This window comes from Conger conger, chromosome 9, assembly GCF_963514075.1.
Source record: "Conger conger chromosome 9, fConCon1.1, whole genome shotgun sequence".
In the NCBI taxonomy this organism is placed as follows: Eukaryota; Metazoa; Chordata; class Actinopteri; order Anguilliformes; family Congridae; genus Conger; species Conger conger.
In genome coordinates, this window is record NC_083768.1 from 38,428,987 (window position 1) to 38,453,972 (window position 24,986).

General features: G+C 44.2%; 1 protein-coding gene across 8 annotated transcripts in view; it reads left to right on the forward strand.

Annotated features, from left to right (window-relative positions):
* Nucleotides 1–24,986, forward strand: part of LOC133136751 (catenin delta-2-like) — a 193,170-nt gene that overhangs the window by 160,436 nt on the left and 7,748 nt on the right. For 5 of the 8 annotated variants that reach the window (XM_061254460.1, XM_061254464.1, XM_061254463.1 and 2 more), the window contains 4 exons: nucleotides 2,321–2,471; nucleotides 8,849–9,098; nucleotides 12,697–12,781; nucleotides 21,700–21,826. In XM_061254460.1, the coding sequence (XP_061110444.1) occupies nucleotides 2,321–2,471; nucleotides 8,849–9,098; nucleotides 12,697–12,781; nucleotides 21,700–21,826 (613 nt within the window). Of the gene's footprint in view, nucleotides 1–1,527; nucleotides 1,543–2,320; nucleotides 2,472–8,848; nucleotides 9,099–12,696; nucleotides 12,782–21,699; nucleotides 21,827–24,986 lie in introns of all 8 variants that reach the window. The other 3 variants (XM_061254459.1, XM_061254462.1, XM_061254461.1) reach the window with 1 other exon arrangement.

Below are 24,986 nucleotides of genomic sequence, written 5' to 3' on the forward strand. Positions count from 1 at the left end.
CCCAATTTGTGAATGTAGTTAGCTCAGCTTAAAACCCACATTCCAAGCACACGCTCATAATACAGTCTCAGGCTTGTCCCTTCTCGCGCACTGACGTCACCCCAGAAAACAGGCCTGCAGGTGCTCCTCGGCCCTGCTGTGTCTGCACGCTGCTGCTCACAATTCCTCCGTGCCGCGCGCGATAGAGTTATAGATTCTTATCGCTCCGAGGTGAATTTAAATGAGTTTTCTCTACCTGCAAAGAGCCTTGCTTACAAGGCTGTTCTTCAGTAGCGGTCAAATGCAGACAGGCCGAGGAGGGCCGTTCCTTTGCTTTCTTTCCCAAATTTAGTGCCCCTCTGCCTCACGTCCACGCCGGGTGTTAAACCACGCTTTCGGAGGAAGCCGCGTGTCAGGCTGACCTTCGCGCCGGACCGCTGTGTCAGGGAAACTTTGGGAAACACCACTCTCTCCCTCCTTAAATGTTAGAAGGAGCGAAGAGGGCGCCAAGTGTATGTTAATTATTCAGCTTTCTTATTCTGTAGCCGCAAAACCTAATTAACTTCATAAAATTAGCTTTATCTATTTATGCAGCACTAATGCAGAGGCTGTCTATAGCCCAAGGCCTGCTTGAGTACTCTTTGCCCTGTCGTACATTAAGTGAAGCATGGTAGCTATTTAAAGGCTTATGCAATAATTTGCTTGGAATAGTAATCTTTTATTTTATATTTGAATTATTTTTAATTTGAAGACTGGATGGGTCCATTTTTATTTACAAACCCTTCATTTTTATTTAATTGAAGAAAAAAACTTGGGAAATTGAGGAAAGCTTTGATGCCCCACTAGAAAGCAAGTAAACACATAGCAACCAATCTGGGTCTCAGACTTGCTTTAGTACAGTGTAACCAACCCTGTTCCTGAAGATTTACCATTCTCTTGGCTTTCATTTCAACCGTAATGTGGCACACCTGACTATCCTAATAACCAGCTCAATGAGATCTCTAGCTGTTGAATGAGGTGTGTTTTTTGGGGGTGGAGAGGAAACTGACTAGACCTCCTGGTAGATCTCCAGCTTACCACCAATTTAGAAGGAATGACGGTCACTTCAGAAAAGGCCTAAATCCTGGGCTACTCAACTCCAGGTCCTGGGGCCTGCAGATATTTGCACCAGCCATAAACTACACTGCCTGATTTCACTACTGCTATTACTTCCTGAGCCAAGCAGGTAAAATAATTAGTGAAATCTGGTGGTGTAGTGCATGTTTGGAGTGAATACCTGCCGACACCTCATGACGTGGAGTTGAGTAGCCCTGGCCTAAACCATGCTTCTGCTCAATGAAGTTACTACTTTCTAGACCAGCAACAATGTTATTCAATGTCATCAGACAGTGAACCTGAAACACCCTTTCTTTTCCTCCCTCTCCCTCTCTCTTTCTCTCTCACACATACACACTATCTCTTTCTCACTCTCCTTTTCTCTCTTCTCTCGTGCTCTCTTTCTCACTTTCTCTCTTTATTGCTATCACTCTATCTTTCTCTCCTCCACAGTGGTCACACAAACATGTACGGAGAGAATTAAACTGAACTTTAGGATCTAGAGTTTAATTCATTACTAATCATAAAAAAAACTTTTAATTAGTAGTGTGAGCACTGGAAGAGGACAGATAGTTTTACTTTTTAGATTTATGAAGATTTTTACGTTTATTCTTAGTTATTCATTTGTTTGTTTTCTTTTTAATACGATGATAAATACTGCTTGTTGATTTGATGATTTGACTTAATAAAGTCAGTTTAGAAATAAACAGTTAACTTTTAAAAAGCCCCCTCTTCTTATCCTGTCTCTTTCTGTCTCTCATACATTCTCTCTGTCCCTGTCTCTGTCCTGCTCAAACTCTTACTTCTCTCCCCTCTATCTCTCTCCCTCACTCTCTCACTCTCCCTGCCTCTCTACCCCCTCTCTCCTTCCTTTCCTCCCTCTCTCTTCCTCTCCCTCCCTCTCTCATCCCTCTCTCTGTCTCTCTCTCCCTCTCTCTCTCTCCCTCTCTCCCTCTCTCCCTCCTCCTCTCTCTCTCTCTCTCTCGCTCTCTCCCTCTCTCCCTCCTCTTCTCTCTCCTTGTCTTCCTCTCTCTCTCTCCCTCTCTTCCTCTCTCTCTTCCTCTCCCTCTCTCCCTCGCTTCCTCTCTCTCTCTGACTCTTTTCCTCTCTCTCTCCCTCTCTTGCTCTTTCTCTCTCTCCCTCTCTCGCTCTCTCTCTCCCTCCCTCTCTTTCTCTCTCTCTCTTCCTTTCTCTCTCTCCCTCTCTTCCCCCCTCTCTCTCTCTCTCTCTCTCTCTCTCTCCCCAGTGGTCGGTGTATATCCGTGCGGCGGTGCGTAAGGAGAAGGGCCTGCCCATTCTGGTGGAGCTGTTACGGATAGACAACGACCGGGTGGTGTGCGCCGTGGCGACAGCTTTGCGGAACATGGCCTTAGACGTGAGGAACAAGGAGCTCATCGGTACGCTTCCCTTTCTCTCTTCAGGATAATCTCTATCAGAGCTCCAGCTCTCTGGCCTGGCCTAACGCAATGCTCAGGAATGTGTGACCTGGCCTAACGCAGTGCTCAGGAATGTGTGACCTGGCCTAACACAGTGTTCAGGAATGTGTGACCTGGCCTGACACAGTGTTCAAGAATGTGTGGGCCTTCTTTGGCTTCCCCCAGGAACACTGCAGTCATGGCCAGATTAGGGTAGTGGCATTATGGGGAGAATACAGTATGTGCCTTTTGGATTTTACACTCTGTGTTTTGTGTGAAATATGTCATTGCTTTTGAGGAATTTTCTCCAGTGCCAGGGAGGATTATCAAAGCCGATAAGGTATTTTTAGGATTTAATTAGAGTGTGTCTGTGTGACAAGCGGTTGAATTCAGCCCTCTAAAGCAATCTGTGACCACAAGTCTTTTCTTCATCTCTCACAGTCTTGGCACAGTGTGTAGCCAAAATGCCATCGTCCCCTCTGTATATTTTATGTCACAAGGACTTTCAAGATTACTGTAAACTTCTTCTGTTCCTTTTTAAATTTGTTTTTAGCACAGTTCTAGAGGTTTTTTTTTTTTTTGCACAGCTTGTCTGTTTGAAATGTTCTTTTTATGACACTGCTAACAGGCTTATTGATCTTTTTTTTTGCTCATAAACTTGGTTTCCTGGTGGGCCATTGCCGTTTCCTTGGCAACTACATTTTCCTTTCTCTGTTTGCTGGTTTGGGTGCCAATGGGAAACTTGAAGAAGGCGCAGCGTTATTGCAAGTTTTGGGATTATAAATAGGGCTGGTAATGCTACTGGTAATTAGATGATGCTGGCACTATGGAGCATAATTACACAAGCAGCACCTCCCCCCAACCAGCTGAAATGAAAAGTGTCACATGACACAGAAAGTTAATGCTACCCACAGTAATGGATGTTGGTGTACTGTTTTTAAAGTCAAAGCTGATGGCTGTAGCAGGAGTCGGTGGGAGACATATTCACTCAGGAAAACTGCTTTTCTTTTCTTTTCATCATATGGCCCTTTTATCTATCATAAAAGGTCTCTTTTTGGATTCAAGATTACCACTTGTAATTACATTTAGATTTTTTCTTAATTAGATTTTTTAAATGTTGTTTTTAATGGGGCTACATTAGCTCAGGAAGTAAGAGCAGTCGTCTGGCAGTCGGGAGGTTTGCCACCCTGGGTGTCTCGAAGCAAGACACCTAACCCCTAATTGCTCGCGAGGAGCTTTGGTGTGTGAGTGTGTGGTGTGTGTGCGTGTGTCTGAATGACAGGCAATGTAAAGCACTTTGGATACATTTCTCCTTTTCCTCTGCCAGCGCAGTAAGGCCCTGTGACACAGAGCCCAGATAGCCATCACCATGTCGGCCCTGGGCTGGGTGGAGTAAACAGGTCTGGGGTGTGCTGAACCAGCCGCTGCAGCTGCAGCTGGATGACTGTGGGGCCTGGGGTCAGAGCGGGGTCAGAGCGGGGTCAGAGCGGGGGATAGCCCTCCCGCTGAGCGCTGGTCTGAACCCCGCCGCTGTGTTTCTGCGAGCGCTGTCACTCAGCACGCGCACCCCTCTCTGAAGCACAGCTTCCAGAGGACGCACAATTTCTCCCCGGGAGATGGGATCTGGCAATCTCTCTCCTCATCCGCCTCCACCGGCATTAAAGGAATTAATTGATACACATATTAGAGCATTGAATTCTGCACGGCGACCTGCCAGGAGCACGTACGTCTGCTAATGGAATTTCACACAATCTTACCGCCATTTTTCATCCAATTACTCTTTATTTATTTAATTTTATTGTATTTGTTGTTCTCCGTTCTTTTTCTTTTTTCCTTGATTCTTGTCTGAATTTTTAATGGGAAGCGTTATGAGAAAGTGGAGATTGCCTGAGAGTAACTGAGGTGCTCTTAATGGCCATTTAAAGTGCCATCAGTCCATTAAAACCCTATTGGCTGTCAGGACCCCAGGAGCATGGTCTGTGGGGGTTGGGGTGGAAGTAACTAGCAGTAAAGGTCATACCAGCAGTAAAGGTCATTGACTCCATTGAGCTTAAGCTGGTGGTAATAACCTCTTCAGCCTTAAGAGTCTAATATTGAGCCTGAAACTCAATTTTGTCATTGACAATCCTAAATGGTAAACTCTATATCCCTAATTGTTGGTTTATGTTGAAAGACAGGCACTGTTTTCTCAGAGAAACATACCATATAAGTGTGAATATACAAAAACTTGTAAATAAATTCATGGCTTTTGGATTGTCGATTTTACCATTTGCATTTTGCATTTTGATAGTGCCCGTTGATTAAGTCACAGATTTGTAAAACATCTGTTGTGAGTTATTTGGAGGGGCTGAGTTTGGAAAAAGGCTTGTAAGCAGTGCTGATATTTTGAAAGGCCTTATGTGTACAAATGTCTACAAACAAAATAGTACAGTACATCTCAAATCTTAGCTGCAACCACAAATTCAAGCGGAGCAGTTATGTACGTCCTATTTTATTGTTGTTGTTGTATATTTTGGAACATTTGGATGCAGTTTGGATGATCTTTGATCCAGATAACTCTGGTCTTCTGGGCTGCCAGGTTCATTTAAAAATTCCTCAGCCAATGACATCTGTGAGCTGAAGTACCATAACCAAAGTCATGGAAAGTTCCGTAGACTAAACTCCAGAATGCTGGAAAAGATGAATAATCAAAGTTTCTTAGATCAAACCTATTCTCAGTTCTTTTGTCACAAAAACTTATTCTGAAAAAGGAAACTTCAATTTGTGTGTGTAAGGGCTTCAATAGTGTTCTCTCAGGAATGAAAAACATCAATCAGTCTTATTGATGATATAAAAGTACATATTTTTAGCAGGACTGGATTAGCCTCATCCTGTTAAGTGTTAAGTGGGTTTATACTGGGATCAGGGCTCCTTTGATTTCCACTGCATTACATCACACAGTGATACAGAAGGAGCGCACAGTTCCCAGTCAGTGAGCGATAAAAAATACCTTTAAAAGACGCTAGCTCTCTCCTGCAGAACTGTGTGGACTGAGTTGTGTGAGTGTCTCACAGTTGAGTGCGCACCCTGTAGCTACATTTCTTGTGGCATGAGTGGTGTTGCAGCAGGGACTTCAGAGACTGCACTTGCAATGCCAAACTGTAGAGAAATAAAGGAATGTTTAAGTAAACTGCGTGTTTCAGCTGAATTTCAGTATCCTTAAACTGACATAAAACATTTATATTTTGTTTTTGGCTTTTTGGTCATATTTTCAGATACGAATTTACTAAAGATGTGATGGTGATTGTGATAGGAACCTGGTAAACATGCGGGGGTGTTACTGTTATGGCTACCTGGTAATGCTGTTCTTTATGCCCCGGTAAGGGACTGCATAAAAAGAGAATCACCATCGAACAGCAGGCGTTTCTGCGGCACGGTGAATCTGTCCTGAACAGGAGGGTTGATACTCAGTTTCTCACCACGTCTGAGAAGGCCCATTCAGAATAATATAAATAAACAAAGGCCACTGGCATTCAGTGTGCTGTATCACATCCTAAGCAGTAAACAGAAAAATGGCCAATACATCTTTGGGGACAGAGGTGTTTGTAGAGAAAAGTCTGTTTATATTTCTCCCGTTTTTTGTAATGGACGAGGCCGGCCGTTTTTCCTCTGCAGGTTAGCGCTGTGCTCGCCCTGTTTCACCCGTCGCTCAGTGCCTCTCGCTCACACACTCCATCATCTTCAGACCACATGCCCATCATGCACCGTCAGCACCAGGCCTTTTACCTCCAGCCACTGCTACCAAATGGAATGGAAATGGAGATGTTTATGTTTGGAGAAACGCGGTTCTGTTCTGCCAATGCGGTGGCTGAGCAACCGTGTGTGTGTGCACGCGCGTGTGTGTGTGTGTGTGTGTGTGCGTGCATACATGTATGTCCATATGAAAGCTAATATTAAATGTGGCACATACATCAAATACTAATTGGACCTTTCATAAAATATATATATATATATATATATATTGCACTATACATGTTATGGTGGATAAATATCATTGTATATATGGATACTTATATTTTGTAGAATATACAGTGTAGTACATGACAATATGTCTTTATATAATATAAGACGTAAAACATCCATCCATCCATCCATTATCTTAACCCGCTTATCCTGAACAGGGTCGCAGGGGGGCTGGAGCCTATCCCAGCATACATTGGGCGAAAGGCAGGAATACACCCTGGACAGGTTGCCAGTCCATCGCAGGGCACACACACCATTCACTCACACATTCATACCTACAGGCAATTTAGACTCTCCAATCAGCCTAACCTGCAAGTCTTTGGACTGTGGGAGGAAACCGGAGTACCCGGAGGAAACCCACGCAGACACGGGGAGAACATGCAAACTCCGCACAGAGAGGCCCCGGCCGACGGGGATTCAAACCCAGGACCTCCTTGCTGTGAGGCGGCAGTGCTACCCACTGCACCATCCGTGCCGCCGACGTAAAACATATGTCTTAATATAAGATTGTTATGGGCGAGGGTGGTTTAAACTTTAAACGTATGTCATTTGCTCTGTAGTGTAATTCCTGTGTGACTGGACTGCAGTCTATGGTTCTGTGAGGGAGCAGGAAGAATATGGCCGCCTCGACAGGGTGCTGGCCATGGTGCTGAGTGTGCAGAACTCTGTTCCCCGTACGATTGGGACGCTGTCCTTGGTGCTGATTGTTTTAGTTCACCATGACAAGGTAGTTCATGCTAATCTGGTAGCCTGCTCTTCATAACAATTCATGAGCTGAGAACTAGAAGGTTCTATCTGAGTGCTGAGTAGTTTTGAAGTATTGAGCTTCAAAGACTCCAAAGTGAATGGGCCCCAAGCAGATATGACCTTTTAAAATTTCACACGCATATGTATTGCCCTATAAATAACATGTATTACTCATTTTTGTCAAAAGCGTCATTTAAAACCTTCTAATTCTCAGCTGACAAATTCAGGATTTCAAAAAATGTGAACGATGGTGGTAAAGTGACGTTTTACCTTGTGCACAATGATACCTATTTTTTAGAGGTTTTTTTTTTGTTTAATTAGAGTGCTCTCACATCATATTTACCATCAACCAAGAACATGAAAAATGCATAGAATGGGTGAACACACAAGAGAAATACTGAAATACTTATGTACTTCAGCTAGGTCTAGAACATTCTCTAGAGGCTGCTCAGGCTCTGTCACTTTTTTGAGAAAAAAAAATTGTTCAATAACTTTCCCTCATATAATTCAAAAATCACTCTTATTCAACCCAGCAAACCGTAGACTGATAAAAATGTGTGTTTTTTCACTTCAGAAAGTTCAGGAATTGTTAGAAATTGTCTGTTACCAGTGAGGCAGTTTATAAAACTTCCCCAAACAATCTTTCACTTTGAGTACAGAATTTAACTACCTTTGACTTTCAGGATTTTTTCACCTTTTTCCTTTTTCTGCAAATTTGCAATCCCCAATTGACACTATTTGCCATCAACATCCCCTCAAGAAGATGTATAGACATACAATTGCAACATACAAAAGAGAGCAATTGTAAACAGAACCCGTAGAATAATAAAAATGATAAAATGAGGTACTGAAGTACTGAAGAATTGTAGCCTCTGGGCAATATAACTGGGTTGAATCAGTATACCTGTTATCAGAGAATCCTGGTTCAGATAACCCCACCCTAGCCCTGCTGGGTAGCAGCCTACCATGTCTTATTTCCATGGTATCATAAACAACATAGTCAGCTGTGGACAAAGTCGAGGCTCGAACCTGCAGCCCCTGGAACCAGTCTGCACTCATCTTCAACGCCTTTCATAACCTGCAGCTAGAGTTAGGAACTGCGTTTTGAACCTTGCCCTCGGTAATGAGATTTTATTTTTGAGTTATGAATTCATAATTAAATCAAGCTATGCAGCAGAATCGAAAAACAAGTACAGTAATTGCTGGAGTGTGCGGACTGAATTAATGCTTAAATTGCTTTTGCATCTTCCATATTCATTTCCAATCAACTGTAACGGTTTGCTGTTGTGGTCCTCTCTCTGTGAGAATGCACAAGAGTAGATTGGTTATGGAATTTACACTCCTTTAATTGGTGATACGCAGATGTAAAATAAGCAAACATTTTTATCAAGTCTGGATCTTCCTCAGGTCTAAATGACTTAGCTTTTCCACGTGTACATAGCACCAATTAAAGGTGTTGGAGTTTCAAAGTGGCTTTTCTATCATTATGAATTATTTCAGCCCTGCACCCTGTTGCAGATGTGCGTATGATTATTTATATACAGCATGCTCCATCTCCCCACTGTTCCCAACCTGCCCCGCCCTGACCTTTCAACTCTGACCTTTCACAGGCAAGTACGCCATGCGCGACCTGGTGCACCGCCTGCCCGGGACCAACAACAACAACAGCAGCAGCAGCAGCAGCAACGCGGCTGCCACCACCAACGGCACCCCCAGCAAGGCCATGTCCGACGACACAGTGACCGCCATCTGCTGCGCCCTGCATGAGGTCATCACCAAAAACATGGAGAACACCAAGGCCCTCCGCGACGCCGGCGGCATCGAGAAGCTCATCGGCATCGCCCGCAGCAAAGGAGACAAGTGAGTGACTCTCTCCTGCCGTCCCTGCTAACACAAACCTGAGTCTGAGGTTCCTACTGCTAAGACAAACCTGTGTCTGAGGTTCCTACTGCTAACACAAACCTGTGTCTGAGGTTCCTACTGCTAACACAAACCTGTGTCTGAGGGTTCTACTGCTAACACAAACCAGTGTCTGAGGTTCCTACTGCTAACACAAACCTGTGTCTGAGGGTCCTACTGCTAACACAAACCTGTGTCTGAGGGTCCTACTGCTAACACAAACCAGTGTCTGAGGGTCCTACTGCTAACACAAACCAGTGTCTGAGGGTCCTACTGCTAACACAAACCTGTGTCTGAGGTCCCTACTGCTAACACAAACCTGTGTCTGAGGGTCCTACTGCTAACACAAACCTGTGTCTGAGGGTCCTACTGCTAACACAAACCAGTGTTATATAAATAAATAAATGATCTTAGATCCACATAAAGGAGCAATCAGCAATCATCTACCTGGTGCTCCCAGGGGACTTTCCCACAATGCATTTCAAGATGTCACTAGCCGATCGATTCCTTAGATTAGAGTCATGTTAAAGGGTGTTGGGTTCAGAAAAGTTCGATTCGAGGTACTTCACGGATTGATGGAAAAAGTACCCTTTTTTCATCTGATTTGATGTTTTCATAAATACCACTTTTCTTGCAGACCCATGTAATAGACATGCACATATCAGATCAGCTTCTCTTCAAACCTCTTTTCCCCATGTCTGCGTCTGCTGTAATTGGGCCAGTAATTATAAGATGCTTGTCAAAGCCGACTGGTCTAAGTGCACTCCACTGCGATTGATTGCCAAGTGAAAGAGTGTCTGGGCCAATCAGACGCAGGGGTAGAGCAGTGGGCGGAGATGACTCAAAGGCTCCTGTACAGAAGGCTTTCTGTTAAATGGCCGAGCTGATGATAATAGCCCTTCTTTCAGGAATTGGCACTGATTTCCTTTTAAGAGGTGGTGAGTGTGCTGCAGCCGACCTGATACTGTGTGTGTGTGTGTGTGTGTGTGTGTGTGTGTGTGTGTGTCTGCGTGTGTGGCTGCCAACAATAAGAGTGGAGAATCCCAAGGTCAGCCCAGTATCTTTCTTGGAGGATGATGTGTACGGCAGAGTAATATGGAGGTTTTAAAGCGCTTAATGCTGATGGATTGCCGGTTTATGCTGCGGTGCCAACAAAAGCATTCTGTGGACCTTGGGAATTAGAAGAGAGGTTTGTTGCCTGCAGTCTTCGGTGATAGAGGCTCGTCTTTGTACTAAAGAAGCATGAACACATACTGTACAATTTATTATTAGGTGTGCCCATGGACTGAGAGAGAGAGAGAGAGAGGAGTGAGTGAGTGAGTGAGAGAGAGAGAGAGAGAGTGAGTGAATGAGTGTGTGAGTGAGTGAGTGTGAGTGTGAGTGAGAGAGAATAATAGACAGATTTATAGATGTTGGAATTAAGTTGGGTCGCCTGAACATTTCCACCCAGTCCAGTACAAGCAGTAGCTACATAGAACAAGCATCTTAACCTTTGAGTTATGAATCATGTGTCATGGAGTCATCAAAATGGAAGATGAAAAATGAAAAATAATGGTCTTCTAAATTGATAGCAAAGGTTACAGCTATGAGCACAGAGGGGTGAATATAAATGGCATGCTGCCTTGGCAGAAAAGGGCTTCTCTGTCGAAGTTACTGAGGGGAGAATATCCTGTTAGTTAATTTCCTTATTTTTTAATTGAATCCTGGAGAGCCAGACTGCGGTTCTTAACAATGTTTTTATAAATAAGTCGCCAGTAATTGTTTTGTAATAACTAATATTTTTCTCCAATATTAATTCACCTTGTATTGCATCTGATTTGTACAGTTAAACTACTTTCATTTCCACAGCATCTATTGCTCCTTCATGCCTGGTCTCTGTCAGTGCGCTTTGCGCAGTGTGTTATTATCGAGGGGTTTTCTGCCGGAAAGGGGGGTTTAAGGGTGTCACTGGTAGGACCTGCAGCCCTGATGAAGGGTATAATGGGTTTGTGGATCACATGACACAGGGGAGGGGTTTCTATGCAAGAAGGGGCGTGGCCACACCGGGCGACGACAACAGTGCCCGTTTGAAACTGTAATTACCTCTGAGCGTCCTTAATAGAGCCGAATACAGAGGCCGGGGTGTTAAACGCTTCAGACAGCCCTATTTATCCCCAGCTAATTGCATTTCACCGCGTCTATTGTATTTTAATTAGCAGCATCTTGATGCTGTTGGGTCAGATCCCGACCCCGAATCCGCTTTGTTTTCCGCGCAGTGACTGACACGGTTGTGAAACATTGCTCCTTCACTCCCCTCCTTTACTTAATATAGCGCTGAACAAAGGAGCTGTCGGAGACTGCTCTGCACAGCACATTACAGAGAAACAATGCAGGTTATTACAGACACGGCAGGAAATCACAAGGAGAAGCCGGGCAATTAATCAATGACAGCGCAGAACAAATGGGCTAGAATGATAGCACTGAAAACAGTGAGATATATTTCAGCTGCTCTGGTTGGCAAACAATGTGAGGCCTTCACGTGGCATGGTATACTGTAGTAAGGTATCAGAGAGGAGCATACGTGGTCTACTCAAACATGTTTGAACCCGTTTCATTTTATGGTGGAATGAGTTGTATATCAATCTGTGTTTTAAACAATATTTTGGTTTACTCAAGAGTGTTTACAGTCAATGTGAGAAATGCAGCTATTAAATACCTTTTGATATTCCATCACTATATTTACTTACATGTATACTTCTTTTATATATTCAGTATATTTAAAGTTAAGGAAAAATGTTGATTGCCTCCAAGCCTGAATTGAACATGTCTACAAGACCAGAGTCTGTGACAGTTCTGTGATGGTGGCAGCAGTCCCTGGGATGTGCCCACACCAGGATCACCTGTGAGTGATTTAAGGGTGTGCAGACTGCTCCTTCCAGCCATGATGAATTAATACACCGGTGAAGTGGAAAGCACGTGACAGAATAGTGGTCGAGACTCACCACGTGCAGGAAAAAGTTGTGCAGATTGCCAGTGGATTTATCTCTTCATAAATCTGCAGCCCTCTTAAAAAACACAATCCATTTGTTCCTGCCGTTTTGTTGCCTTTTCTCCGGCCTACAAATTAAATGGCAGTTAAATCTGAGATTTGCAGCATTGTAAACTGCCGATTGTCATTTAGTTTGACAGATCATCTGCAACCATGCAAGACCTGGCCCTGTGTGTTACAGCCCCTCTGTAATGCCTTGTACCTGACCCTGTGTAATGTCTTGTAACTGACCCTGTGTAATGTCTTGTACCTGACCCTGTATAATGTCTTGTACCTGACCCTGTATAATGTCTTGTACCTGACCCTGTATAATGTATTGTAACTGACCCTGTGTAATGTCTTGTACCTGACCCTGTGTAATGTCCTGTACCTGACCCTGTATAATGTCTTGTAACTGACCCTGTGTAATGTCTTGTACCTGACCCTGTATAATGTCTTGTAACTGACCCTGTGTAATGTCTTGTACCTGACTCTGTGTAATGTCTTGTACCTGACCCTGTGTAATGTCTTGTACCTGGTCCTATGTTTCAGGCACTCTCCGAAAGTGGTGAAAGCCGCCTCCCAGGTGCTCAGCAGTATGTGGCAGTACAGAGACCTGCGGAGCCTCTACAAAAAGGTAAGGTCCAGACAGCCTTCACCACCCGGCTGGCCTGCTCCACTCCAGATCCACTGCAGTCCGGCCGGTTTGACTCCACTCTTTACCGCAAACCACAGAGCCATGCTAAAGGGTGAAGCTGAACAGGTTTAGTCAGGGCAATGAAGAAGCTGTTGGTGTATGAACTGTGTCCCTCCAGGGCCAGTGTTGAGTGCTACTCATGCACAAATGAATCTATTTAATATGAGATTGCCTCATACACAATAATATATTTATACAAGCATACAGTCAGGGTGAATGGAAATGACTCAGAGGGAGTCTTTCTCACTCCCGGTGTGGTCTCCATGGCGATAAAGCGCAGTAGGACCACAGGACACGATGACGGAGTGACCACGGCTCGGCTCCTCCTGTGGGCGGTAAAAACCAGGAGCTGCCGCTGCTTCACTTCACACCAGCACAGACCCGCTGTCCCCCGTCACCAGAGAAACCGTCAAAGCCTTCCTGGCATCATCTCACATGAACAAGCCCAGGTCTGAGTCATCGCTTTCAGTTGCTGCCTGCCACTTAACCACCAAGACGAAGGGCTTCCCTCACTGTCCTTACACAGGGTGGCTGTCTCAGCTGTCCGTCTGGTACCACACGGGTGCGACGGGCTGTGAAAAGTCACTGAGAGTATGCTAACACAACGGGAATACTAACAAGCACACAGTGGGCAGGGAAGTCTCCTTCCACACGCCGTGTTGCCCAGCACAGAGCAGAGTTTCAAAAGTTTCAAAAAGTAACAGATCCAAATCGAGGTAGATTTGCCTGCCAACAAAGATGAGTTAGTATCTAGATTATTAAATATATACATTACTGCAGTAATTATGTAAACTTGGCATAACCTCTGAAAAGAAAGGAAGTGTTTTAAATGTTTGTAAACGCAAAAATGAAACTGAAAGAAAAAACAGAATGTGGAGAAGTATGTATGAAAAATGCATATTTTACTTTATTTGAATCGGTCTGCACTTTGCTTTGCTTTGACATGAGTGAGTAATGGTGTGTTTGAGCAGCCATGGAGATATTTACAGAAAATGGCTGATCAATAAGGAATTGTTGTGCAGCATGCTTTCAGTCATTCGGTTCAATTCTTTGTCAAGCCACTCTCTTTTGTGTGATTGCGTACACAAACCTCAGGCAATTTCAGCAACCTGCGCTTCTGAACGATTATTGAGTTAAACTTCGTTATTTCTGATGTCTCTCCTCATGGCAACAGCAGACAGTGCCAAAGCGCATTGATTTCTTAATTTACTTATTTTAAAGTAATATAAACCGCAAATCAGCCTGTTTTTACTGTATTCACAGAGAAATTAAGTGTAATTTATGCTTTCTAGTTTCAGGAAATAGTATTATTTACAGAAAAGATGTCAAGTGAAAAAGACAAAATCAGAGAAATATCACAAAAAGTAGGTCACATTAAACTGGCCGTTTCTGTTAAAACGTATATACCTCCTGACAGCTGCCTGGAAGCAAGTTCCTGTTCAGCTGCTTTGTATAGTGAATCCCCACTACTGCACCTTGGGATTTTTTACTCTTGGTTTTTAATAATTTGAATAAAACAGTAAAGGCTGCTTTATACTCAGGCGACCGTCACTGCAATCAGAGACATCGTTGGTCACAGCGACATTCGGTTTATACTTCATAAATTAAATATTTTTTTAATTAAACAACGACCGTAGTCAATGTCGGGTGAGGTTAGGACGTTCATGAACAATCTGGGATTTCAGTCCCACAACAGAGCTTTAACCAGCCTTAAGAATTTCACAGTAAGTGTTGAGTTTACTCTGAAGGAAATAATTTTACTCTCGCAGAGTACATGTATATGTAAATGAACATTGGGAATTTTACTGTGCGAGTCTTCTGATTTCTCAAGGTTATAGACAAATGTCACTGAGATGCCGCCATGACATGTTACAGTTCATCATGCACAGGCCCATCTAGCCCTCTGTATGTCTCCATATTAAAAGAATGTGGGTCATGTCCTCCCATGTCCCAGGATGCCCTGGGGTCTGTTTCCACTCACCCCAAATACCCACTGGCTTTGGTTCTGAGAAATGCCATTGTGCAGTTATGTAAAATCAGCTTGTTAACATGTCCCGGCGGGGTTTGGTAAAGGTGACTTTGAGCTGCGCTATAAGAAGAGATACTATAAAACGGAGACAGGGAGTGACAGAGGGAGGGAGGGAGAGAGGGAAACGGCACGCGCTTAGATGCGGACGGGCGTCGGCCGCGGTGATACAATCGGTGCCAGCGCGCATGTCACGGGATTGATAGAATGAGTTTATCCCCATTCCTCCGGGCGAGGGATTAATGAACTAAAGGATCTTTTTCTGCACTGGCCGCTGGAGACCTCCAGTGGAGGCAGGCAAGGCGTGATGGAATCAGACACTTTGGGATTGGGGGCTCTGAGAGTTTGGTGGGGGCAGGGGGAGGGGCGTCTGTTCCCATGTGGACAGGAGCATGTACACGCTAACTGGGAGGAGGTAGGGATGAGGGGCGAAGACAAACACACAGGCAACATCGTTAGGTTACAGGGCTTTGTAACCTGTGAGGAACCAGAACCCCTGGAGCTTACACTACATGGAAAACAATTCCTGCTGAAAAACATGGAGCTCCCCTCTCTCTGGGGACAGACCAGTCACAGACCTGCCTTTTACACTCATCTTCCTCATACTTTTCACAAGTAAGACACCCCCAGCTGTGTGACTTATAAATCATCATCATTATATGCGCATTATACTGTCACCATTTTACACGCATTATGTCTATTTACAGTAAACAGCCAGATTTACAGTGCCAAAGTGGGTTAGGGTTACTACTGTATTTTTCACTAGCTACATGTGGAGATCCACTGTGAATCAGCAAGATGGAAGAGTTTGAGCAAGGTTTTTATGTTCATATTTGATAAATTACATATTTTGGTCTTAAAAGCAAGACTTTATCTTAGGTAATATTATAATACTGTTAAGATACCCTCAAGTTTTTTTGTTTTTTTTTCAGTTCTCAGATGAGTTATGTATCAAAAATGATGCTTGCTATTTGAGTGGAAGTTCTCAGAAAAACTGGTGGGGAGGGTTTTTTGGGGGGGGTAAGATGCTTGGGAAACCCTGAGTGAGAAGCGGTAGCTGGCCCCGGATTCGAACAGCTTCACAGTACGTCTGAAACGAGCGCGAGTCTCTGGCTTTCTGGGAAGGTTACGTCTCCGCTAACGTGCGCCTCACGACAAGTTGTAACTGATGCGCGCCTTCAGTCGCGCAAAATGAAAATGTCAGTTCTGCTTAATTTGATACGGAATGACTCAGAAATGATAATCCATCACTGCTTCACTTTTAAATGCAGCAGAAGTTAATTAGATTATCTCTAATTAGAGCCTATTTATTATATTGAGCCTCTGTGTTTAAAGCTCCCTTTCTTTCTTTAATGTGAACCTCTGGCACTAGGACAGCCACGCTCCAGATGTGTACTAAAGCAGGCAGGATGCAAAATACAGACAGGCAATTAGTTTATGATGATGTAGCAGTAGATATGGCAGAGAGCCATGTTGGGTGGTATAAATGGGCACTGGAGGTATATAATTCATCTTCAAATTCATCGAGAGCACTGAGAGGAGAAATAAAATGAAATTCAGATTTGGTTGGTTGGATAGAACATTTAGAACACAAGGTTAATACTTTCAAATTTAACTACAGTATGTCCTTTCTTTGGTATTTGTTTTTGAATATAGAAATTTTAGTTAATGTCACATTTCTAACCGATTTCTCTAATATAGGTTCTTTTTTCTGAGCACATTTAAAATGCAATGCTGTGCTGGCATTATGTGTGTTTTGCATGGTGATAACATGGCTTTCAATATGTATGTGAATGGGTATTGCATTATAATAGCATGGATTATAATACGTGTGAATAATGTAATGTAGCAATCACAATATTTATGTATATTGCATTATAATGGTATGGCTTGCATTGCAATATGCATGTGTATTACTTCATCACACAGTAGGGGTATATATTACAGTCTGCAGAATAGCTGCAGTGTGGGGCTTCTCTGGCTGGCAGAATGAGGAACATGGAACACCTTCACTACTATGGGGAGGTTATTCTACAAAGGGCCAAACATGTTACAACTGGGGCTCTCAAACTGACAGATTAAAAGTGACATCAATGACAGAGTAAATGCACATCAACACATACCAATAATCCATTAGGAATTATTAAAGGGGACCACAGAAGCAAAGACTCCCAAGATAACCCTGGTACATACCATAGATTCATTCTGTATTTCTGTAAGGACAGCGCACTACACAGACTTGTACAGGCAGGATCTATGGGACCTCATAGTGAGTGCTGCTACAGTTACACAAATAAGATTCTAACTGGCTTACAGTTTAACATCCTTCCTTTAGCTGGGGTTCGTGGATCATTTTCACTACACAAAATATGAAACGGTCCCTTAGTTCCTTTTGGTAATATACTGTATGTTGGTCTTGATTTCTTCACATTTCGTCCAGATGGTTACTCCTTTGGCAGATCTCCATGTCTTATATAATAAGCTCGCGCTTGCAAATGGGCTGCACTTTTTCATCCATATTTGAGTTAGTCTAGCACACTGTAATGTAATGCTGGTGATATATGTGGAGGATAAGCACACAGGGAGAGGGAAATGGCCTGCCTGCCATCGACGCTGGCATTTATCACCTGTGGAGCTCTGTGTAATTAACCTTGTGGCCATATTCGGGTTATAATCAGTCACTCAAATTCCCCTCATATATTTCTGCACAGTCAGAGCCTTCCAATTACAGCCTAGTGCTTAAGCCAATATTTAAGTCAAGACTTAAGCATATTTTGGTTGCACCTAGACCTCCTTTAGAAATCATTTATTAAATATTTTACTACTTCACTGTTATATTAGTTAGTATAAGTAGTACTTCTTTTTTTAAAAGTTTGATCAAAGAACTAGTCATATCTTTATATAATAAGATTTCCAGTTTGGTTATTGGTTGCACTTCTTTGGTTTTATTCACTATTTTCTCAAAGTAAGCTTGTGTTAGGACTGTAATTTTCTCAGTTAGTTTGGCAGGTATGCACTAGCTCTTGAACCCTTTGAAACACATGAAATGAGAATGAATATAAAACACATAGACTGCACATTCTGTGCCAGAAATAAGAAGAATTCATAAAATAGAGGCAAAAGAAATCACACAGGAGCTGTCACTAAAAGCTGTCATCACACCATCAGGAAATGAGCACTGGTTCTGGCACCCACGCTAACTGGCTGCATACGCCACTCTTTAGTGCCGCGTTTCACCGCCAGTTCAGAGTACCTGCCCATCGTCATTATTCCCCACATGCCTGCAGGTTGCTTAGCAACGGCAGTCTCCCCTCACCGTCGGCCTCCTGGCAGTGCCGCCGGTGCCTAGCTGCAGAGAGAGTCTGAGAGAGTCTGAGAGTCTGAGCTGCAGAGAGAGTCTGAGACTCTGAGCTGCAGAGAGAGTCTGATATTCTGAGCTGCAGAGAGAGTCTGAGAGTCTGAGCTGCAGAGAGAGTCTGAGACTCTGAGCTGCAGAGAGAGTCTGAGAGAGTCTGAGAGTCTGAGCTGCAGAGAGAGTCTGAGAGTCTGAGCTGCAGAGAGAGTCTGAGACTCTGAGCTGCAGAGAGAGTCTGATATTCTGAGCTGCAGAGAGGGTCTGAGAGTCTGAGCTGCAGAGAGAGTCTGAGACTCTGAGCTGCAGAGAGAGTCTGAGAGAGTCTGAGAGTCTGAGAGTCTGAGCTGCAGAGAGAGTCTGAGAGTCTGAGCTGCAGAGAGAGTCTGAGACTCTGAGCTGCAGAGAGAGTCTGAGACTCTGAGCTGCAGAGAGAGTCTGAGACTCTGAGCTGCAGTGAGAGTCTGAGAGAGTCTGAGAGTCTGAGCTGCAGAGAGAGTCTGAGAGTCTGAGAGTCTGAGCTGCAGAGAGAGTCTGAGAGTCTGAGCTCTGTGGCCACTAACCCCAACAGACCCTCTTGTTCCTCCCGAGACAGAACACAGAGAATTCCACCTAAAATATCTCTGCTATGTGAATAAGAGTGCCTACTGAGTTGCATGACCAAAAACAAAATGTCAATGGCCATTATCTCTGTATTGTCCTAACTGCACCCCCTTAGCCACACAAGTAGAAGCGCCATGACAGAAATAGTCCCCAGTGTAGCCGATAGTTAGCAGTACTGCTAACGGTGTGATTGCCGGGTCTCTGTATCAGATGTTAAAGGAGTTATTGTCAGAGACTGGTGAGTCCTGTCAGGCTGTCTCAACCTCAGGCATCACAAGCTGTGATGACTTCTTTTACACCTGTAACTCCCACTGAGAGGGCAGACTCACTGTCCGTATCTGTCACTTCACAATGTACATCAAACGTAATGTTCCTGGGTACTTTCGTATGGCCACCGTAATGTTTTATTTTATTTTTTTGACATACTGATTGACATTGGAGATTGACCCCCCTTTTATAGTTCATGACAAGTTTTGACTTGGTGAAGAAAATGTTCTGTCGACGTGTTCAGTGAAGGGATTAATGCTTTGATAGATAGTTGTAAGAAAATGAAACAAAATCTTCTTTAGCATGGACATTGATCAGTTATTTTGATTTTATATTCTGAGTCATGCTGCTAAACCAAGAAAAGGCATTCCTAATTATCACCTCTATTTCTGAATTTTCAACCCCAGTTGAATTCTCAAGCAGTGCACAAAAACAGTCTGAACCTGTGGTGTGCTATAATTAATTTAATAAACGCTTGTTTGTTTATGTGCATTTTTGATGACAGCACATGTACAGCTTAGCATGCCATTGGCATCCATTCCACTTTTAATTAGCCTTCATCTTTCATTGTGATTATTTTATGAGTTATTTTGATGAATTTATTATGATTCATTATTTTCTTCATGGTCGCTTACCAGTTTTTCTGTCTTACAGTATTCACTGAAAGTTCAAAGCCTTTGTTTAAGTTAGTAGTGCATTATGTGTACTGTATCTGTGGCCTTCAACTGATTTTATTGATTCTGGTATATCATATATTACTAGGATGTGTGATGATAGATTGTGCAATGGTTTGGTGTTGGAATGGAGTAAATACTACCACAACATAGCTTGATTGCATTTTTTCTGTTATCTAGTATATTTACTTTAGTAGATATCTTAGTTCTCTATTGATTGATTTTCATGAGCACAGGAAAGGGTACAGGAAAGCTGACTAGTGCACATATTGCACTTTAAGGGCTTATATGAAAGGTGGCTGTGCCCTTTTTCAACTGTTATCTCAGGAAATTAAGCTTTGGCGACTGAAATTGCATTTCCCTTATTTAGATCCAAGGTCGCTGAGCGAGTTCTGCCAAGCTTAAATGAAGCAAACGGACTTTTTGTGTGCAAATAAGCAGAGGGGAAAAGGTTCCCTGAAACTAATTGGAATTATCAGAGAGAGGAACTGTGGGACCTTTTTCCCTGACCTGGATCTGAGATGAGTCCTGAGAAGAACATCACGACGAGCTCCCGTCTGTGACTGTTAATGTGCTGTCATTAGAGAACAGGAGGCCACGCCCCACCCATACAGACGCAGCATGCTGATTGGCTATGTGGCTGTTGTGGTGTGAAACTGCAGCAACTGAGCCTGGTCCCTGGTGGACTCTGGAGGCTCTTTGGAGCTGCAGCTCCACCATGAGGCTGGGCATACTCACTGCTGGTAGGAAGTGAGGGAGAGCTAGAAGAGGAGGGACCAGCAGAAGTTATGTGATTTGTATCTCTTTATGTGGTATGACAGAGCATGGTTTCTGTGCTGAAGCCACCTTTTCTTGCCACAGTGTCTACCGGTGTGGTCTCTAACCCTGGTCGTGGAGAGCTACAGGGTCTGCTGGTTTTCCTTTTTCCTTTTAGTTAATTAATTAGAGCAATTTATTACACAGTTAACTGGCCTCACCTAGTTAGCTGGGTCTCAACAGGGTGGTGAAAACAAAAGTCAGCAGACCCAGTCGGGGTGAATGCTAACTCACCGGCCTAGAACTGCTGCCTTCCTCTCCTGGCACTCCTCACCTCTCACTGCAGCATACAGTAGTACACCAGTATGGCTCAGTCCACAAAAGCCGGAGGCCCTTTTTCAATGACAGTGGTTGAGGCACACAATCTGGATTCATTTTTAATGACTGCACAGTTGGTTTTTGCCTTCAAGTTGTTGTGTGTCTATGTGTGTGTGAGTCTCACACACACTCTGCTGGTATGGTTCTTTAATGAGAAACTGTCCAGTCAAGGGGAACACTCAGAACTTTTTGAGAGTGCTGCCTTTTGTCTTTCTGTCGTTTGTGCTCCCCCAAGATTAGAAAGGCTCCACACAGCCATCGCTGTGGAGTTTTCAGAGCGATAAGTGGGATGAAAGTGTAGATATTGCCAGTGAGTCAGACGTACTGCCGAGTTTCATATGGTGTTTTGGAGAAGCGGTTTGCAGATGTTACCTGTATGTGAATGAGAAATAACTGTGGACCGTGTGCATACAGCAAGATATTTCATGCATCCATGAAGATTATTTACATGTGCATTCATTTTGATAATTCAATGTAATGTATTGCATTCATGCAGAGCATGTACACATTCATACTGCAAGCATTTATACATGCATTCATGCAGATCATCTACGCATGCATACTGCAGGCTTTTAGACATGCATTCAGGCAGATCATCTATGCATGCATACTGCAGGCCTTTTTACACGCATGCATGCAGATCAGTTACACGTGCATAGTGCAGGATCTCATACATTCATTCATTCATGCAAATCATCTACACAAGCATACTGCAAGACTTTTTATATGCATATGATAATGTTTGGTGCTGTAATTCTGCTGGTGGTCTGATATCAGGTCTTGCTTCTTGTTTGTTTTGCAGGACGGGTATTCGCAGTATCACTTCGTGGGCTCTTCCTCCACAATAGAGAGGGACAGGCAAAGGCCCTACTCTTCCTCCCGAACCCCCTCCATTTCGCCCGTCCGGACCTCCCCGAACAATCGATCAGGTGAGTCACCCTTTTGCACCTCTGCAGTCATCTGTCACACAGACAAGACTCTGGCCTTGGGTTCCACAAGGTCTTAAAAAAATACCTTGAGCCGTGGAAACAGAGAGAGAGAGTCTGCTACCCAGCGCCATCCACAATAACAGCCCAGGGCCACTTTCCAGACAAGTCGTATATTTTGCCCGAATAAAAAAAACTAAAAAAACTTCTTATCGACTTTTCCCAAAGATTTTTCTTCAGGGTAGCCTGGAAATCTCTGGTTGGGTTTGGACGGCCGGTTTTGAGGCTGGCTGCGGGGCTCCTCTGGAGCTGCGCCGTGTTTTGTGGAAGAACGTGTCTCCGAGCGGCACACCACTCCGGCGAGCGCTAATGGAAGCACGCCCCGGGGGGGAGAGAAGAGCGTGAGCTCTGCTGCAATAATGCCTTTCCAGAGCAGTTCACCCGCATCATGAGCGGAAAAGCACTTTTTCCTCAAGGTCACCTTCAGGCGAGGCTCTTCAGGAGCTCATTGGTCCGTGAAGCAGTCAGATGGTGATTTAAAGGGCCGGAGCGCACGGCTCGCGCCGGGTTTTTACGCCACGTGGCGGGAAGCAGAGTAGCCCGCTCGTTTATCCAGGGAAACCAGGTTGATCATACACACATACACACATACTAATATACGCACATACACACACGTACACACAACACACACATACGTACATACACATGTACACAAACATACATACACATACTACTGTACACACATACACACACGTACACACACACATACTACTGTACACACACACGCATACTCACACACACACATACAGACACACACATACAAATACATACACACTCACACATACACGCACACACACATCCTAATATACACACATACACACACACACACACACACACATACAGACACATACATACACACACACACACACACACACACACACACACACACACACTTCCCCTCCACCGCTCCTGACACGGAGTTCCCGTTTTCACCCCCGGAGAGAGAGATGAAAGCAGAAATATCCGGGGGAGATTCCGTCACGGTGGTGCCTGGGAGCCTCAGCTGCGTCGGTAGGACATCACAGGAGAGCCGTCTCCACGCAGTGGCACGCTTCCGCACGCGCACGCTCACGCCCGGGGCCCAACGTGCCCGGCCCACTGATGTTTCCATCCCGTCCAATAACGCTCGCCAGCTTGATCATGTGTCGACCTTGAATTGCTCTCCTCGGTGGGAGCTGCCTTCTATAGCACCGGGTGCATCTCTTTAGTGATACAGTACATACATATGTGCATCCTCCCATCATCCTTTGCTTCAACTCTCCCAGCTACTGACTAATTATAGTGTGGTGCAGGAGTTAGGGAATTTGTCTTGTACTCAAACTACAGCTGCTTTTGCCAACCTACCTAACAAGCCCCTACTTATCCCGAGGAGATTCTCAGTAATATTCTCCTGAAAGTAATGTTAATTACCTCAATGATAATCAAGTTTAAACTTTCAGATATCTGCCCTCAATATAAGTAATGTTAATCTCTTCAACTGAAAATAAGTTTAAACTTTCAGAATCCGACCGCAAATGTAATTTAAGTCATGGTAATTTCTTTAATGGGATACAAATTCACATAAGGCATTACGAAATCTGCCCTGAATTTAATTTGAGCAAATGTTACCTTCACTCATAGAAATTAAGTTTTCAGTACTGAGAAAAAATGAATATGGTCGTGCATCAACATTAGAGCTTCCATGTTATACCATGTCAAATAAAAATTATCAGCCAAGGGCTAATCCGCGTGAACAAGCGGCTGAAATGTTTCATCTCCTGCCGCTGACTGTAGTACAAACACTGCGGCTGCTGATGTTCTTTGCGGGATGGAAGTGCATTTTGGAGTTGGCAGTGCAGTGCAGGCTGTGGAGTTAAAACGCTGCTTTGTTCCCCCACTGTCCCTCTCCCAATATCAATCAGTTCCAATTAAACCCAGCCACAGATAAACCGCCGCGGCCATGTCTCACGCTGAACTGAAGTGCACCAACAATGCCATGTCTCACACTGAACTGAAGTGCACCAACAATGCCATGTCTCACACTGAACTGAAGAGTGGACCAACACAGCCATGTCTCACACTGAACCGAAGAGCACCAACAGGCTCTGTGAAGACCTGCAAACTCGCTGCTATTTTCTTGACTCTAAAGAGAGAGGGGGGGAGAGGAAGGGCAAGGGAGGGGTAGAGAGAGATGCAGAGAGAAAGAAAGGGAGAAATAAGGAAGGAAAGAGGGAGAGATAGATGAAGGGGGAAAGAGAGAGGGGGAGATACACGATGGTAGTTAGAGACAGGGAGAAACAGAAGGAGAGATAAATGAAGAGAGAGAGGGGCACACCGAAAGAGAGAGGGAGATAGAATGAAGGAGAGAAATAGACAGGGGGAAGGGAGAGTACTCTACATGTCACCAGATCCATATCTACCCTGAAGCTAGCCATTTTCACAGCAACTCCAAAGCTGTGCTTTGCACCAGGGCTCAGTGCCTGTGGTACTGACCACAGAGCGAGGCCCACGGACTGTGAGTCTCTGGGTCCGGCCTGTGTACCCAGCCTTATCAAAGGCAGACAATGCACGTCTGCTTCCTGGGAGTCACACCGTACAAAAGGGGGATGTTTAGTAAATACATGTAGTACCTCCAAAACTGAGCTTTCCTTTTACTTAATGTTTTACTTTTTGCTTAATGTACCCAAAGAATCTGCCTACCACTGGCTTCCAACCTGCATGCAAACCTGTTTCTGCTAAGACCTAGAATGACTCAAGCCCATATGGATTCAGAGCCCTGACTGTAGGTTCGTGCAGATACACAAATCTTCATGGACTGAAGCCCAGAGCATCCTGCATAGCTCCCATTGCATTATTGCCCTTTTATACCTCAGAATATTTTGCCTCAGAGCAAGGCTCCAGGGTACTCCAGCAGTGTCCCAGCAGCCAGCGCTTTGATTGTGAGTTCAGGAAAAGGTACCCTGCCCTGCGTAGCACACCAGCCCCGGTGCCCACACAGCCTGCTCACTGCACTTATTTCCCATGAGTGGAGTACCCTCTCTCTGACCCTACAGGAGAGCTGAATTAAGTGGCGTAGCAGGAACTAGGTTAGTAGCCCGGGAGGTCTTGGGTTTAATTCCCCTGT